At 44.1% G+C, this 16,465-nt stretch overlaps 1 protein-coding gene across 4 annotated transcripts in view; it reads left to right on the top strand.

Moving 5' to 3' along the window:
• The window catches only part of LOC144691850 (lipase member H-like), a 31,118-nt gene extending 14,889 nt beyond the window's left edge, over positions 1-16,229 (top strand). For 3 of the 4 annotated variants that reach the window (XM_078560406.1, XM_078560409.1, XM_078560407.1), the window contains 4 exons: positions 5,084-5,176; positions 11,288-11,399; positions 13,357-13,530; positions 15,947-16,229. In XM_078560406.1, coding sequence (XP_078416532.1) covers positions 5,084-5,176; positions 11,288-11,399; positions 13,357-13,530; positions 15,947-16,034 — 467 coding nt within the window. In that variant the 3' untranslated portion in view covers positions 16,035-16,229. The remainder of the gene's footprint in view (positions 1-5,083; positions 5,177-11,287; positions 11,400-13,356; positions 13,531-15,946) is intronic. The other variant, XM_078560408.1, reaches the window with a different exon arrangement.
• The last annotated feature ends 236 nt before the right edge of the window (positions 16,230-16,465 follow it).

Here is a 16,465-nt window from a genome sequence, read left to right on the forward strand (position 1 = left end):
AGGCAGAACGTTAGTCCCAGTAGATGTCTGGAGGTTCTCATCAATGGAGCTTCAGCATGGAGGAGAATAGACCAATAGATCAATCCTTGGGACCTCCCTACCATCTTAGCCTTTCGGGTTTCCAAATACAGCCAAGTTCCACTGAGATGCAAATTGCTAGCTGGATACTGATATCCGCACTGTATTTCAGGCAAGGCAAGGAGTGTGCAAGTTGGGCAGCTTTACCCCTTCTCAATTTATCCCCAACTGAGTTCAAAAAAACAAGTCCAAAACATAAAGCTCATCTTCGTCAGGTGATTTCCAGTACATCACCAGGCCTCTGCCTTTAAAACAGTTTTTTCCTAGCCATTAAAGTAATTACAGCTGAAATAAGCTAATAGCTCTCCTCCTCAAGTGCGATGATAGTCATGCTATTTCTTGGAAAAGGCATGCTTGCTCAAAGTTCAAAGTGAACTTATGACCTTTTTTCAAAAAAAATCCAAGTCAGTTCCCAAATGTCTAAATAATGTAATGTCCTCCCAAATTAAGATAATATAGTTCTTGAAGATATGGTTTCCCAGCATAGTCTAAAACTATTCGCATGTAGCTTAAGCAGGCTACACTTTCAGGAGCTCTGGGGTCTGATCTACATAGAACCAGAGAAAAGTTACAGCACAGAAAGAGACCATTCAGCCCATCGCGTCTGCACCTGCCGAAAAAGAAAAAATAAAAGAAGCTAGCTGCCTGTTTTAATCCCACCTTCAAGCATCCGGTCCGTAGCCTTGCAGGTCACAGTGCTTCAGGTGCAGATCCAGGTACCTTTTAAATGAGTTGGGGGTTTCTGCCTCCACCACCAAACCAGACAGCAAATTCCAAACACCCACCACACTCTGGGTGCAGAAGCTTTTCCTCATGTCCCCTCTAATCCTTCTGCCAATCACCTTAAATCTATGCCCCCTGGTAACTGACCTTTCCACTAGGGGAAACAGGGCATCTCTGTCTACTCCATCTAGGCCCCTCACAATCTTGTACACTTCAATCAGTTTTCCCCAGACTCCTCAGTTCCATGAGAAACAATACCAGCCTATCCAATCTTTCCTCCTAGCTGCAATTTTCAAGTCCTGGCAGCATTCTTGTAAATCTCCTCTGAACTCTCTCCAGAGCAACTACTTCCTTCCTGTAATGTGGCGACCAGAACTGTACACAAAATTCCAGCTCTGGCCTAACCAGCGTTTTATACAGTTCCATCATTACATCCCTGCTTTTGTATTCTATGCCTCATCCAATAAAGGAAAGCATTCCATATGCTTTCTTTACCTCCTTATCCACCTGTCTTGCCACCTTCAGGGACCTGTGGATATGTACTCCAAGGTCTGTCACTTCCTTAACCCCTCCCAATATCCTCCCATTGAGTATTCCTTTGCTATGTTTGCCTTCCCCAAATGTGTTACCTCACACTTCTCTAGGTTGAATTCCATCTGCCACTTTTCGGCCCACTCAACCAAAACATTGATATCATTCTGGAGACAAAAACTATCCTTTTCACTATCAACTACACGGGCAATTTTTGTGTCATTTGCAAATTTCCTAATCATGGCACCCATATTTAAGTGCAAATCATTAATATATACAACAAACAGCAAGGGACCCAACACTGAGCCCTGTGGAACGCCACTGGAAACCACTTTCCATTCGCAAAAACATCCATCGACATTATCCTTTGTTTCCTGTTGCTGAGGCAATTTTGAATCCAACTTGCCACATTCCCATGGGCTTTTATTTTTCTGAGCAGTCTACCAAGTGGGACCTTGTCAAATGCCTTGCTAAAATCTATGTACACAACATCCACTGCACTACTTTGATCAATCCTCCTTGTCCCTTCCTCAAAGTTTCGATTAAATTAGTAAGACACAATCTTCCCTGAACAAAACCATGGTGGCTATTCCTGATTAATCCATTCCTTTCTGTCTCTCAGAATTTTTGTTTTTATTAATTCATTCAAGGAACGTGGGCTTTGCTGGCTGGGCCAGCATTTATTGCTCATCCCTAGTTGCCCTTGAGAAAGTGGTGGTGAGCTGCCTTCTTGAACTGCTGCAGTCCATGTGGTGTAGGTACACCCACAGTGCTGTTAGGAAGAGAGTTCTAGGATTTTGACCCAGCGACAGTGAAGGAACGGTGATATATTTCCAAGTCAGGATGGTGAGGGACTTTGAGGGAAACTTCCAGATGGCGGTGTTCCCATCTATCTGCTGCCCTTGTCCTAGATGGTAGTGGTCGTGGATTTAGAAGGTGCTGTCTAAGGAGCCTTGGTGAATTCCTGCAGTGCACCTTGTAGATGTTACACACTGCTGCTACTGTGCGTCAGTGGTGGAGGGAGTGAATGTTTGTGGATGTGGTGCCAACCAAGCTGGCTGCTTTGTCCTGGACAGTGTCAAACTTCTTGAGTGTTGTGGGAGCTGCACTCATCCAGATAAATGGGGAGTATTCTATCACACTCCTGACTTGTGCCTTGTAGATGGTGGACAGGCTTTGGGGAGTCAGGAGGTGAGTTACTCCTCGCAGGATTCCTGGCTTATGACCTGGTCTTGTAGCCACAGTATTTATATGGCTAGTCCAGTTCAGCTTCTGGTGAATGGCAACCCTCACACTATTGATAGTGGGGGATTCAGTGATGGTAATGCCATTGAACGTCAAGGGGCGATGGTTATATTCTCTCTTGTTGGAGATGGTCATTGCCTGGCACTTTTGTGGCATGAATGTTACTTGCCACTTGTCAGCCCAAGCCTGGATATTGTCCCAGTCTTGCTGCACTTGGACATGGACTGCTTCAGTATCTGAGGAGCCACGAATGGTGCTGAACATTGTGCAATCATCCGTGAACATCCCCAGTTCTGACCTTATGATGGAAGGATGGTCAATGATGAAGCAGCTGAAGATGATTGGGCCTAGGACACTACCCTGAGGAACCCCTGTAGTGATGTATTGGAGCTGAGATGACTGACCTGAAAAAACTACAACCATCTTCTTTTGTGCTAGGTATGAATCCAAACAGTGGAGAATTTTCCCCCTGATTCACATTGACTGCAGATTTGCTAGGGCTCCTTGATGCCACACTCAGCCAAATGCTGTCTTGATGTCAGGGGCAGTCACTCTCATCTCACCTCGGGAGTTCAGCTCAAATTGATTCTAATAATTTGCTCACCACCGAATTCAGACTGACCAGCTTATAACTACTTGGTCTATCCCTCGCACCCTTTGTAAATAATGGTACAATGTTTGCAGACCTCCAATCCTCTGGTACCTCACCTATATCTAGTGAGGATTGGAAAATGATCCTCAGAGCATCTGCTATTTCCTCCCTGGCTTCCTTTAACAGCCTTGGATACAATCCATCCGGCCCTGTTGACTTATCCACATTCAAGGATGTCAGTCCCTCCAGGACATCCTCTCTCACTATGCTTATTGTATCTAATATTTCATACTCCTCCTCTTTAACTAGAATATCTGCTTCATCCCTCTCCTTAGTGAAGACAGAGACAAAGTACTCATTGAGAACTCTGCCCACATCTTCAGCATCAGAGCACAAGTCACCATGTATATCTCTGATAGGCCCTACCCTTTCCTTAGTTATTCTCTTGCTCTTAATGTGCTGGTAAAACGTCTTTGGGTTTTCTTTGATTTTACCTTCCAATGTTTTTTCATATCCTCTCTTTGCTTTCCCAATGATCTTTTTTTTTACCTCACCCTGTACTTTCTATACTCCTCTAGGCTTTCTACAGTATTAATTTTTTGTGACTGTCACAAGCTTTCTTTTTCTGCTTTATCTTACTTTGTATACTTCTAGATAACCAGGGGGCTCTAGATTTGGCCGTACCACCCTTTTTCTTTTTGGGGACATGTCTACATTGTGCCTGTAGAATCTCGCTTTTGAATGCCTCCCACTGGTCTGTCACTGATTTCCCTTCAAGTAGCTGTAACTAATCCACTTTCGCCAGATCACCTCTCAGCTTCATAAAACTTGTCTTTCCCCAATTTAGAACTTTTACTCCTGTTCTATCTTTATCCTTTTCTATAATTATATTAAATCTAACTGTATTACCTCCAAAATGGTCACCAAAATGCTACTTCATCCACCCAGCTTCATTTCCTAGGACTAAGTCTAGAATTGCATTCCCTCTGATTGGGCTTGTTACGTGCTGGATAAAAATGTTATCCTTAATGCAGTTGAAGGATCTTGTGCCCTCTGTGCCTATTACACTGTTCGTATCCCAACTGATATTAGGGTAGTCAAAGTCCCCAACTATTATTGCCCTATTGTTTTTGCAGTCAGAAATTTGCCTACATATTTGCTCTTCTATCTCCCTCTCTCTATTTGGGCCCTATGGTACACTCCTAGCAGTGTGGCTGCCCCCTTTTTATTTCTGAGCCCAACCCATGTGGTCTCATTTGATGCTTCATTTAGCATATTATCCCTCCTCACAGCTGTAATTGATCCTTTAACCAATGATGCTACACCCCCACTTTTTTTATCCCCCTCCCTATCCTGCCTGAAAACTCTATATTCAGAGACGTTGAGCTGCCATTTTTGCCCCTCTTTAAGCTAAGTTTCCATTATAGCTATGATATCATGCTGCCATGTGTCTATCTGTGCCCTCAGCTCATCGGCTTTGTTTGGTATTCTCCTCGCATTTAAATAAATACCTTTAAACATTGCCAAATTCCTGGGTTATAAACCTTTTAACTTGCACTTCTTTTGTCTTTCAGAGTCACACGCTAATTTTCTGTCTCCTGTTCCCTGCTCTGAATTTGTCCCATCTGAATCTGCCCTTGGGTCCCCACCCCCCTGCCAATCTAATTTAAATCCTCCCCAACAACACTAGCAAATCTCCCTGGCAAGGACATTCATCCCGATCCTTCAGGTGTAGATTGTCCAGCTTGTACAGACCCCACCTTTCCCAGAACCAGTCCCAATGCCCCAGAAATCTTTGTACATCCCTCGCGAGGTGATGACTGTAACACAGAATAGAACATTTTTATTTGCCATTGTCTCCTCATGTATTCTTCACTAATTCTCAATGTTCAACTTCTCCACACTGAAATGCAGGGTATCACATTCACAAGTGGGCAAACTCCAGCAGTTTAATGAGGTTTCCAAATAAGGTGTTCTTTCAGACCTCCACGGATGAACCATATTGCAGTAAGTCATTTTCTAATGCATATTTTGTATTGTAGGAATGTCACAACTCAAGGATTTTTAGAAACAGGAAAAGGCCCAACAACCTTTCTCCTTTATCATGGACAAACCCTGGCCACCTTCTCCCCATATCCCTCAATCCCACCTTCTCCCCATATTCCTCAATCCCACCTATTCTACTTCTCCCCATATCCCTCAATCCTACCAACCCACCTTCCCCCCGTATCCCTCAATCCCACCAACCCATCTTCCCCCCAACACAGAAACAGAAAATGCTAAGAAAACTCAGGTCTAGCAGCATCTGTGGAGAGAGAAACAGAATTAATGTTTCGAGCCGAAGAAGGGTCATATGGATTTAAAACGTTAACTCTGTTTCTCTCTCCACAGATGCTGCCAGACCTGCTGAGTTTTTCCAGCATTTTCTGTTTTTGTTTCAGATTTTCAGAATCTGCAGCATTTTGCTTTTATCCGCCTTCTCCCCATATCCCTCAATCGCACCCACCTACCTTCACCCCGTATCCCTCAATCCCACCTACCCACATTCTCCCTATATCCTTCAATTCCACCTACACTTTCTTAGCATGTACCTCCGGCCTATTTGACCATACTCTCATCATTTTCCCTCACACCCACCCACCCACTTTCTTATATATTTCAATCCTATCTAGGCACCTTGCTCCCTCTTCTCAATCTAATTTACCCATCCCAGCTACCATGTCCATCAATCCCACTCCACTACCTACCTTTTCCCCATATCACTCAATTCAATCTATTTAACTTCACACCTATCAAACTTTTCTCTTCTTGAAAGTACATCCAATTATCTTAAATGAATTTATGCTGTCTGTTCAGGTCATCTTGGCTGATGATTTATCCTAAAACTATATTTTCCTTAGCATCCCTAATTGCCCCTTGAGAAGGTGGTGGTGAGCCGCCTTCTTGAACCGCTGTAGTCCATGTGGTGTAGGTACACCCACAGTGCTGTTAGGAGGGGAGTTCCAGGATTTTGTTCCAGCCTAATTGATGACGGTTAAAATCAAGGTTAACTCAACATAGGTAAGGAACTAAACCTAACTCTAGTTCATCCTGGCAGTATATTTAATCCCTGGGAAAATGGAACACAGAAGGCTTGCTTTTAAATTTCAGATCCAATGGCAATCCACACTGGCAAAGAGTCTTTACAGATGAATCCACAACTTGTATTTATTGAGACCCTTTAACAACAGAACATCCCAAAGCCCGTCACAGGAATGTCATCAGAAATAATAATTTCACACCAAGCAAGGTTGCCAAATGTAATTAATTGTATTCCTGGAGGGTTTATCACATCACTTGCCCTCATGTTCTTGTCATTAGTCGGCCAACACTTCCATCCTTGTGAAGCACTGCCTTCCGACACCAATTGGAAATGAAAGAGGCTCATTACCCAATTGGATGATGCTTGACTGTCGGCCAAACAACTTTTAGTCCCATTTTCAATATTTTAATATCTAGTAAAGGGAATGAAAATGACAAAAACACAATCTTTTTTAATGGCCCGATGATTTTTCTCCAATATTGCACGCAGCAGTGCCCTGGGGATTAATCTTCAATTGCTGGGGGCTCCAGACCAATCCTAACACCGAGCGACATAAGGAGATAATGGAGCTAAACTTCAGAGGTGCGATGAGAGTGACTGCCCTTGATAACCAGGTCTTATCTGGACGAGTGTGGCATCAAGGAGCCCGAGCAAAACTGGAGTCAATGCAAATGGGTGGGAAAACACTCCGCTGGTTGGAGTCATACCTAGCACAAAGGAAGATGGTTGTGGTTGTTGGAAGCCAATCATCTCAGTCCCAGTACATCACTGCAGGAGTTCCTCAGGGTAGTGCCCTCGGCCCAACCATATTCAGCTGCTTCATCAATGACCTTCCTTCCATCATAAGGTCTGAAGTGGCAATGTTCACTGATGATTGTACAATGTTCAGCACCATTCGTGACTCCTCAGATACTGAAGCAGTCCATGTCCAAATGCAGCAAGACCTGGACAATATCCAGGCTTGACCTGACAAGTGGCAAGTAAAATTTGCACCACACAAGTGCCAGGCAATGACCATCTCCAACAACAGAGAATCTAACCATCACCCCTTGACATTCAATAGCATTACCATCACTGAATCCCCCATTATTAATATCCTGGGGTAACCATTTACCCGAAACTGAACTGGACCAGCCATATAAATGCTGTGGCTACTAGAGCAGGTCAGAGGTTAGGAATCCAGCAGCGAGTAAATCATCTCCTGATTCCCCAAAGTCTGTCCACCATCTACAAGGCACAAGTCAGGAGTGTGATGGAATACTCGCCACTTGCCTGGATGAGTGCAGTTCCAACAACACTCAAGAAGCTTTACACCATCCAGGACAAAGCAGTCACTTGATTGGCACCACATCCAGAAACAGTCACTCCCTCCACCACTGACACACAGTAGCAGCAGTGTGTACCATCTACAAGATGCACTGCAGAAACTCACCAAGGCTCCTTAGACAGCACATTCCTTAGCCATGACTACTACCATCTAGAAGGACAAGGGCAGCAGATTGATGGGAACATCACTATCTGGAAGTTCGCCTCCAAGTCACTCACCATCCTGACTTGGAAATATATCACCATTCCTTCACTGTCACTGGGTCAAGTCCTTGGAACTCCCTCCCTAACAGCACTGTGGGTGTACCCATACCACATGGATTGCAGCAGTTCAAGAGGTAGCTCACCACCATTTTTTCAAGGGTAATGAGGGATGGGCAATAATTGCTGGCCTAACCAGTGATGCTCACATCCCATGAACGAATAATAAATTTTTTTTTAAAAGATTGGTGACAAAAGTTTGCTTAAAGAAGTACGTCTTAAGGACTGTCTTAGGAAGGAGAGAGAGGTAGACAGGTGAGGAGTTTTAGGAGCATAGGAAGTAGGAATAGGAGTAAACCATTCAGCCCCTCAAGCCTAACTAATTTATGGCTGATCTTCTACCTGAACGCCATTTTCTGACACTATCCCCATATCCATTGATATCTTTAATATCTTTAATATTTAGGGATGTAATTCCAGAACTTAGGACCAGTATGTTTCAGTAGTACCCTCTGAAGATGAAAATTGGATTGACTTTACCCAACAAGGAAAGACAAGTCCTTCCCTGGAGAAATAAAGAGAAATATTTGAAGAAAATTGATTCTTAGTTCACCAGTTAACAGGTCAGTGATGGTAGGTCAAAATCTGAGGGTGATGCATGATAAGGTTCATTTATTAGCTATCCTTAATGATCATAAAAAAGCCATCTCCTTAAAGGATTTTAATTTTTATGACTGAGTGATTTTCTAGGGCATTGAGACTATACCATGCAATGAAGATGGCACTGGGTAGTACCGGTTAGACCAGGCAGAAATGGCACATTCCATTTCTAGCAGCTCCCTGTCATTAACTCAAAAAATGACCAGACTTGTTGAATTCAATTTGAAAAGTTGCCATGTTGAGATTTCAACTCTTAACCTCTGGATCTCTGGGAAAAAGAAGAGAAATCATTATGAGAAAAGGGAACGGACTCAAAAAAGTCTTATAAACCTCCCACTTTTGTCCATTCATGGCCATGCTTTTAGCCTTTGTAGGCCGTTGAGTGGAGGCTCATGGATCCTGCTTAAGTATGTTTTTTTTAAGCACAAGTTTCTTCAAGAGACTTAGCTCACTAACTGTACTTCAGGGCGATAGACAAGGCTTAGAGTCAGAGACTCAGAAGGAGACCAGTTGTCCCATCGGGTCCATGTCAGCTCTCCGTAGAGCAATCCAGTCAATCCTATTCTCCAACTCTGCCCCCGTCGCCTTGCAAGTTTATTTCTTCAAGTGCCCATCCAAATTCCTTTAGAAATCACTCATCATCTCCACTACCTCATAGGCCAGGAGTTCCAGGTCATTGTCACTTGCACTGACCTATGTTAGTTCCCCATCCCCCAATCTTCCAAGTTTAAATCCCTCTGTGGCCTTACCATCTCTAACCTCTTCCAGCCCCACGACCTCACTCCCTTCCCCCCTCCCTCCCCACAGGCAAACTGTTTCTCTGATGCAGCCATCATCTTTTGCCTCACCTTCAGCCTTCTTCCATTATAACCATCATCATGTACAATACCTTGAATCCCAGAGTGGGACCTTCTCCTGTTCACCACTCTCACTTCTTCATTGTCTTTTCCTATTCTTCTATGAACCCCCAACTATGTTGTGGTCACTACTTCACCCAGAAGGCTTATCCACCAACCAGAGAACAACCCTTTTCAAACTTACAAACCCTTTTAAACCAGTGAATAAGAAATTTAAGTGCAAATAAGACTGTGACTTCAAGGGCCAGATTGCCACTAGCCAGATTTGACTCATAGATCATGGTTTAGGCAACCCTATCAAAATCCGCACTGTGCAGTACCACTTTTGGACCTGAAAAGCGCTCAAATTATGCTGGAAAGGCAAAGTATCTCAAACATATCAACACCAGGTTAAGCTATTTCACGCTGCTACTATGTAGTAGCAACATGAGTGGTATTTACCACTAACAGGATGCTGCCATCAGTCTAAAAAGACGTTCTGCCTAACTTACGATTGAGCAATGTTCTGTAAGGGAGTGAAGTGCGATGCCAGGTATAGGCTGTAAGTCCCAATGATTGACTGATGGGATCAAACGGCATGTTCCTTCAGTTGTTTGCATTAGGCAGAGTACAGACTGTACTCAACCAGCCCTCACTTGCGAAACCCAAAACAAAACACCTACTGTTAATGGCAATTCCACGACTGGGAAGCACTTGCTGAACAATCCTGAGTGCGCCAACAGCTACACCAACAAATAATTTAAGATAATTAGCCGAGTTCATACCGTGACTCATTTACGCTTGGTAGAAGCGACATACATTCATATTCAGGGACCCATTCTCTGCAAACAAAAGGAATATGTTCAAGCCTTGCACATTTTTTGAATTACCCAGGAGAAGCCTATAGTCTCCCATTGTTTTCTCCATGGTAACACCTTGGCCAATAAAGTCGACTTGCCAGTCAATCAGCACCTTTTTCTCTTGTGGTATAAATTGGTGTGATTGTTTGAAATTTGACTTTCTTGAATTTGTCCTGATGAGTGCAAGATGAAAAGCTTCAGCAACATGCCTCTCTTTTCAGCAACATTCAGCTGCTGCACTCTCATGCAACTGTGACTATTTATGTAGAATTTACAGCACAGAAACAGACCGTTCAACCCAGTTGATCTATGCTGGTGATTATGTTTGATGCCAGCCTCCTCCCTAAATTAAATTATGTTCACATATGTTTCTACTCCTTTCTTCCTCATGTATTTATCTAGCTTTCCCTTTAAATGCATCTCAACCACTCCCTGTGGTAGCAAGTTACACATTCTCACCACTCACTGGGTAAATAAGTTTCCCCTGAATTTCCTATTGAATTTATTAGTGACTATCTTATATTTATGCCCCAGAGCTTTGGATTCTCCCACAAGCAGAAACACCTTCTCCACGTGCAACCTATCAACTCTTTTTATAATTTTAAAGACTTCTGTCAGGTCACCCCTCAGTCTTCTCTTTTCTAGAGAAAAGTTTCCCAGCCTAATCACTCCTTCCTGACATTTAAAACCCCTCAGTTCCAGTGAGCTGGTGGCATAGTGGTATTGTCACTGGACTGGTAATCCAGAGACCCAAGATAATTCTCTGGGGACCTGGATTTGAATCCCATGACAGCAGATGGTGGATTTGAATTCAATAAAAATCTGGAATTTATTCTGATGAAACCATTGTTGATTGTCATAAAAACCCATCTGGTTCACTAATGTCTTTTAGGGAAGGAAATCTGCTGTCCTTACCTGGCCTGGCCTACATGTGACTCTAGATCTGCAATAATGTGATTGGCTCTTAAATGCCCTCTGATCAAGGGCAATTAGGGATGAGTAATAAATGCTGGCCCAGCCAGCGATGCCCACATCCAGTGAATAAAGAAAAAATAGTTCTTGTAAATCCATTTTTGTGCCATTTCCAGTGCCTCAATATCCCTTTAGTAATTTGGAGAGCAGAAATGTCCTTTCTCCCTTCACATCATTGCAGTGTATTATTACCTTCTGGACATCGTCACTTGGAACAGGAATACCCGGAAAGGCTACATTACGGTTGGGTTAATTGGAGAGAATGGAGTCACGGCGAAATCACAAGCCAATCGGTGAGTATAATGAACCATCTACTTGGAAACTTCCACCACACGGGAACTTTTCCCAACGATGTGAATCACCTTTTCATTCATTTTTGTTTGGCATCCCTCATTTCATTCGGACGACTCCGCTGGATAATGCTGTGACGCAATGCAAGACCAGATGCAGTGACGCAGAATATTACAATACCAGAAAATGATGTGCGTGCAGATATTGCCCTCTTTGTTTCAGTACACTCCTGATAATTAAATAGGGTCACAGCAGAGAAACAGACTATTAAGCCCAACTGGTCCATCCTCCTCCCACCTTATTTCATCTCACCCTATCAGCATTTCTTTACTTTTCTAGCTTCCCCTTAAATGTTATGTTATTCACCTCAACCATTCTGTATGGCAGCTGGTTCCACATTCTAACCGCTCTCTGGGTAAAGGTATTTCCTATTAGTGACTATCTAATATTTATGGCCCCTAGTTTTGGACTCTCCTGCAAGTAGAAACATCTTCTCTATGTCGGCCCTATCAAATGTTAATAGGATCCAAGCCGGTTAGTGAAGCAAAAACCAAGACACAGAGCTTTTCTTTATTAAGAGAGCTTATTGGCTTGTTCGGTCTCACAGCTTTCCTCTCACTCAACTCACTGTTCCAGCTATCTCCTATTTATAGACTCTTTTGAGGAACAAAATCAATAAATTAAACTGAAAATCAATGAATCGGAGGGGGTGACAGCCCCTGGGGGGGGCGCTGTAGCTAAAACAAAAACATGAAAGGAAATTTACAAAATCAAATCAAAATATCATTTCTGAGGCTGATGATGCAAGACAGCCAACACCCCCCCCCCACCCCCGCCGCCCCCCAGTGTCCACTGATCGCAGAAGCCCTCTAGCGTACCAATGGACACCACATGCTCCCTCTCCAGGGCCACCTGGCTGTGAACATAGCCACCTCCCCTATTTATATGCGCTCAAAAACAATTAATACCCATCACCTGTTTCCCTTAACCTTAACAATGTAATTAACAAAAGTTGTTTGGTAGTACAGAGCTTGAGTATTGCTGAAAAAAGAGAGACAAGCTGTTGAATCTTTTTGACTTGCGCTCATCAGGGCAGATTCACAAGACTATCAATTGCAAAGGGAACAACAATTGTTGTTCCTTTGAGGTTTGGTATTCTTGTGAGTCTGCCCTGATGAGCGCAAGATGAAAAGCTTTGACAGTATGTCTCTTTAGTCAGCAACAATGAACAAACCTTAACAATGTAATTTGACAAGACATTAACATTAAACACTTTCATCATTTTTGAGAGGTGTCAGCTGTGGCTCAGTTCATAGCACCCTTACCTTTGAATCAGAGGGTTGTGGGTTCATGTCCCACTCCCGGAAACTAAGAACTGTGATTGTACTCGAAAGAGTTGCAATCTGTGACTGTTGATAACTCGAAAGAGTTTCATCATTTTTGCGACCTCTATCAGGACACTGCTCAGTCTTCTGTTTTCCAGAGAAAAGAGCCCCAGCCTGTTCAATCTTCCCTGATTGTTGTAGTGATGAGGAGTGTCCTTACTCGAACAAATCTAACTCCTACAGCTTACGAGCCCCTTCCTGTGTAGTTGCAGATTGAAACTACAGTGCGTCCAGGTCACCCAAAAAAAAATGTCCACCTCCACCACCTCCCTCCAAACGCCCAACTTAGCACTGTGACCAATGCTGATGCAGGCAGGGCTGCGCGACAGGTACAATAGCGCGTGCAGTAACACAGACATTGCAGCAGGGCGTCTCACTACTAAATTGCTTTGTTTAGCCTCAGTTTTATGCCAGGGAAAAACAGGTGCGACGCACACCAGCTCCTACACTGACAATTCTTTCCATTCTGAAGCTACAGCAGCCACGCTGAAACTATTTGCGTTCTCATGGATAATCCCGGGCTTTACCTTCAAAAGATGTCGCAGCTCCGATCCCTGTTTTGTTTCTTTTTCAGATATGCAAAATCGTTCGAAAAGTTCAAAGAAGTCACCCTCCTTGTCAGTGTCGATAAAGACGTGGGGAATATCGCCAGTGTTTCACTGATGTTCAGTTCAGCCAATCTAGTAGAACCCAAACTGAAACTGGGAATACTTCGAATGAAGTTGAAGTCATTGACCTATCCCGACAGGTGAGTTACAGGAAATTCTTGGAAATGTAATAATTTGAGGTGGCAGATAAAGAGAGAAAGAGAGAGAGAGAGAGAGAGAGTAATGGAAATAAGGATTTATATTTATATAGGATTTTTCAGGGCATCTCAAAGCACTTTGCAGCCAATGAAATATTTTTTTGTAGTATAGTCACTGTTATAGAGGGAAGGATAGGAAGAATAATTCTTGGCATTGGAGTGAAGAGTGAAAGATAAGAAGGGAGAAAGATAGACAGAGGAAGGGAAGGAGATATGATGATTGAGGGAAGTGGAAGGAGAGAGGGGGGTGAAAACAGTCAAGAAATATGAAAGAATCCCAGTAGATAGGAAAGAGAGAAAGCAAGAGGAAAGAGGAAGAAAAAGAGACTGAATACATGCCACAAGAATTATTTAGAGATTTAGGTGCTTGTCAATGATAAGTAAATGCATTAATTGACCAGAGAACTAGGACTCATTTCATTAAAGCGGAAAAGATTAAGAGGAGGTCTGATAGAGATGTTCAAAATTATGAGAGGTTGCAATAAGGTATTTTGAGAAAAAAAGATTGCCGCTGGTTGGTGACCAACCAGAAATCATAATTTTAAGGTAATCATATGAATTGGGGAGTTGGGAACTTTTTTTACGTAGAGGATGATAGTGTAGTGGTATTGTTACTGAACTAATAACCTAGAGGCCTGGAGTAATGCCCTGGAAACATGGGGCTAAATTTTCCCCCCATTAGGGGGGAACGTTGATGGGCGGGCGCGCACAGGCACACTTCCGATCAGCGCCCCCGATCAGAGGTGATGCGCCATTTTATGTGGGCGGGCCTTAATTGGCCCGCCCAGCATGACGTCCGCACAGAAGGGGGGGGGAAATCCCAAAATCGAGAGTGCGCTCTTTAACGCATGCACACGAAAGAGCGAACTCATCTCCCTGAGGCTAAGTGCAGCCTCAGGGAGATCGGCTCCAAATGTTAAAAACCTAAAAATAGAAATGTAAAATTTCCCTAACGTGTCCCCTCATGTGACATTGTCACATGAGTTGGGACATGTCCATAAATTTCCCAAAAACTTTATTAAACTTTTTTAAAGGCTACATGAAACCTCAACCCGCCCATGGATGAGGTTTCATGCTTTTCCTAGTTCCTGCCGGGGCTCCTGGCCTGCCCATCAGCATTAAGGTTGGACAGGCAGGTCCACTAATTACATAATTGACTCTGTCAATGGCCTCAATTGGCCAATGACAGGTCGGCGGGCGCGCAGCTGATTTGGCTGCGCCCCTGCCTTCCTGAAAATTTAAATGGGGCGCGGTGATGTCGGGAGTTCCGCCCAATGTCACCGCGCGTCACTTTATGCATCGCCGAGGCGTAAAATCCTGCCCATGAGTTCAAATCCCAACGTGGCTGCTGGAGGAATATGAACTTTAATGGGCAGGATCTTTTAGGATAGAGGTGGTTCAAACCCTGTCACCCAAGGAGATGGCAGGGATCGCACCCCGGTGGCTCTGTAGTCCCAGCAGCGCCAGTGGCAGATGTGGCCAGGACTGGGACTACAAGCAGTCCTCAGATTCTAAGGTGCAGAGTACAGGACCAGGTAAATGTGGGGAGAGGGGCGGGGTGGTCTCATGGTGGGGGTTTTGATAGAGATGTTGGGAGGTGGAGGGATCAACCGCGGGGTGCAGACCTTGTGGGGGGTGGGGTCGGCGGGGGTTTGGGTGCCTGACGTGGAAAGGGGGCCCTGGAAAGAGGCATCCTTAAGGCCCGGACAGGGTGACCTGCTAGGCTTGCCCCTGTCCCTGAACTCCACCCGCCAGCCTCAAAGCTGAAGCCAGGTGGGAAGCGGCCCTTAAGTAGCTGCCCTAGGCCTCACTAACCACCCTCGCAGACATGTCACGATGGGGTGGGGAGTTTGTTGACAGGAGGGCAGTGGTAAGGCCACCCGGGGGATTATACTGGCCTCTCTGCCTGCAAACCTGCCAGCAGGGGACTGTAAAATTCTGACCAGTTAACTAATAAATTTATTCCCCTTAATAATGATCATTGAAACTACTGAATTGTCGTAAAAACTCCATGTCCTTTAATTCCTTGAGAAGCCAAAAATCTATTCATCTCAGTCTTCAGTATACTCTATATTTGACCATGAGGTGTAGGTAATGTTGACAAAGTGCTCTTTATTGATCTCTGCTGGGAGGTGGGTGGTCCACAGGTGAGTGATAGAGTCTGCGATGTCCTTTACACATGGAGCCCACTGGCACTCATCTCTGAAGGATGGTCACTTGGGGGACAGACTAATGGTCAACACTGGAAATCCCCAATGAGAGTGAGAGCCTTCTCAACTCGAAGAAGAAAAATAATTTAGAAACAAGTCAAAAGTTGCCAAATAAAACAGTCGTCTTATTCAATTTATTTTACTCAAAGGCCTCATATGTGCCGATATGATATAGCCCTGCAGAAGGACTTGGAGGAGAGGTTTCAACCAATCGAATGTCAAGTGCAGGAAATGTAGTGTGGACTCATTGCCTCCATTGTTTGTTGTGCGTCCGACAAACCTTGTTCTTCAATACGGCATGGACTCTATGGGCTGAATGGCCTCCTTCTGTGCTGTAATAACTCTGTGAAGTTTCCGTTTATACTCAGCAGTCCATGCTGCATGTTACATTTGATGTGTAAAATGATCAGTAAAGTCCTATTGCCACCTGAATTTTGGCTGTAATTGTAAATCCACACTTCCCACTTGCACTTCCAGCACTAGTTTTCAGCCTGGGGCCTGGGAAGGGATTAATTTTCCACTCCGGCGGACTCAGAATGGGGCTTGGTTACCCTCGCTGCCCTGTGAACACCAGCCATGTTTCCAGCACTTTCTTTCTGATAGTGGTCGACTGCATTAAAGTGGATGTCATCATTCTCCGATGTGAATAGGACCCCAATTGCCAATTT

Source organism: Cetorhinus maximus, chromosome 16, assembly GCF_964194155.1.
Source record: "Cetorhinus maximus chromosome 16, sCetMax3.hap1.1, whole genome shotgun sequence".
NCBI lineage: Eukaryota > Metazoa > Chordata > Chondrichthyes > Lamniformes > Cetorhinidae > Cetorhinus > Cetorhinus maximus.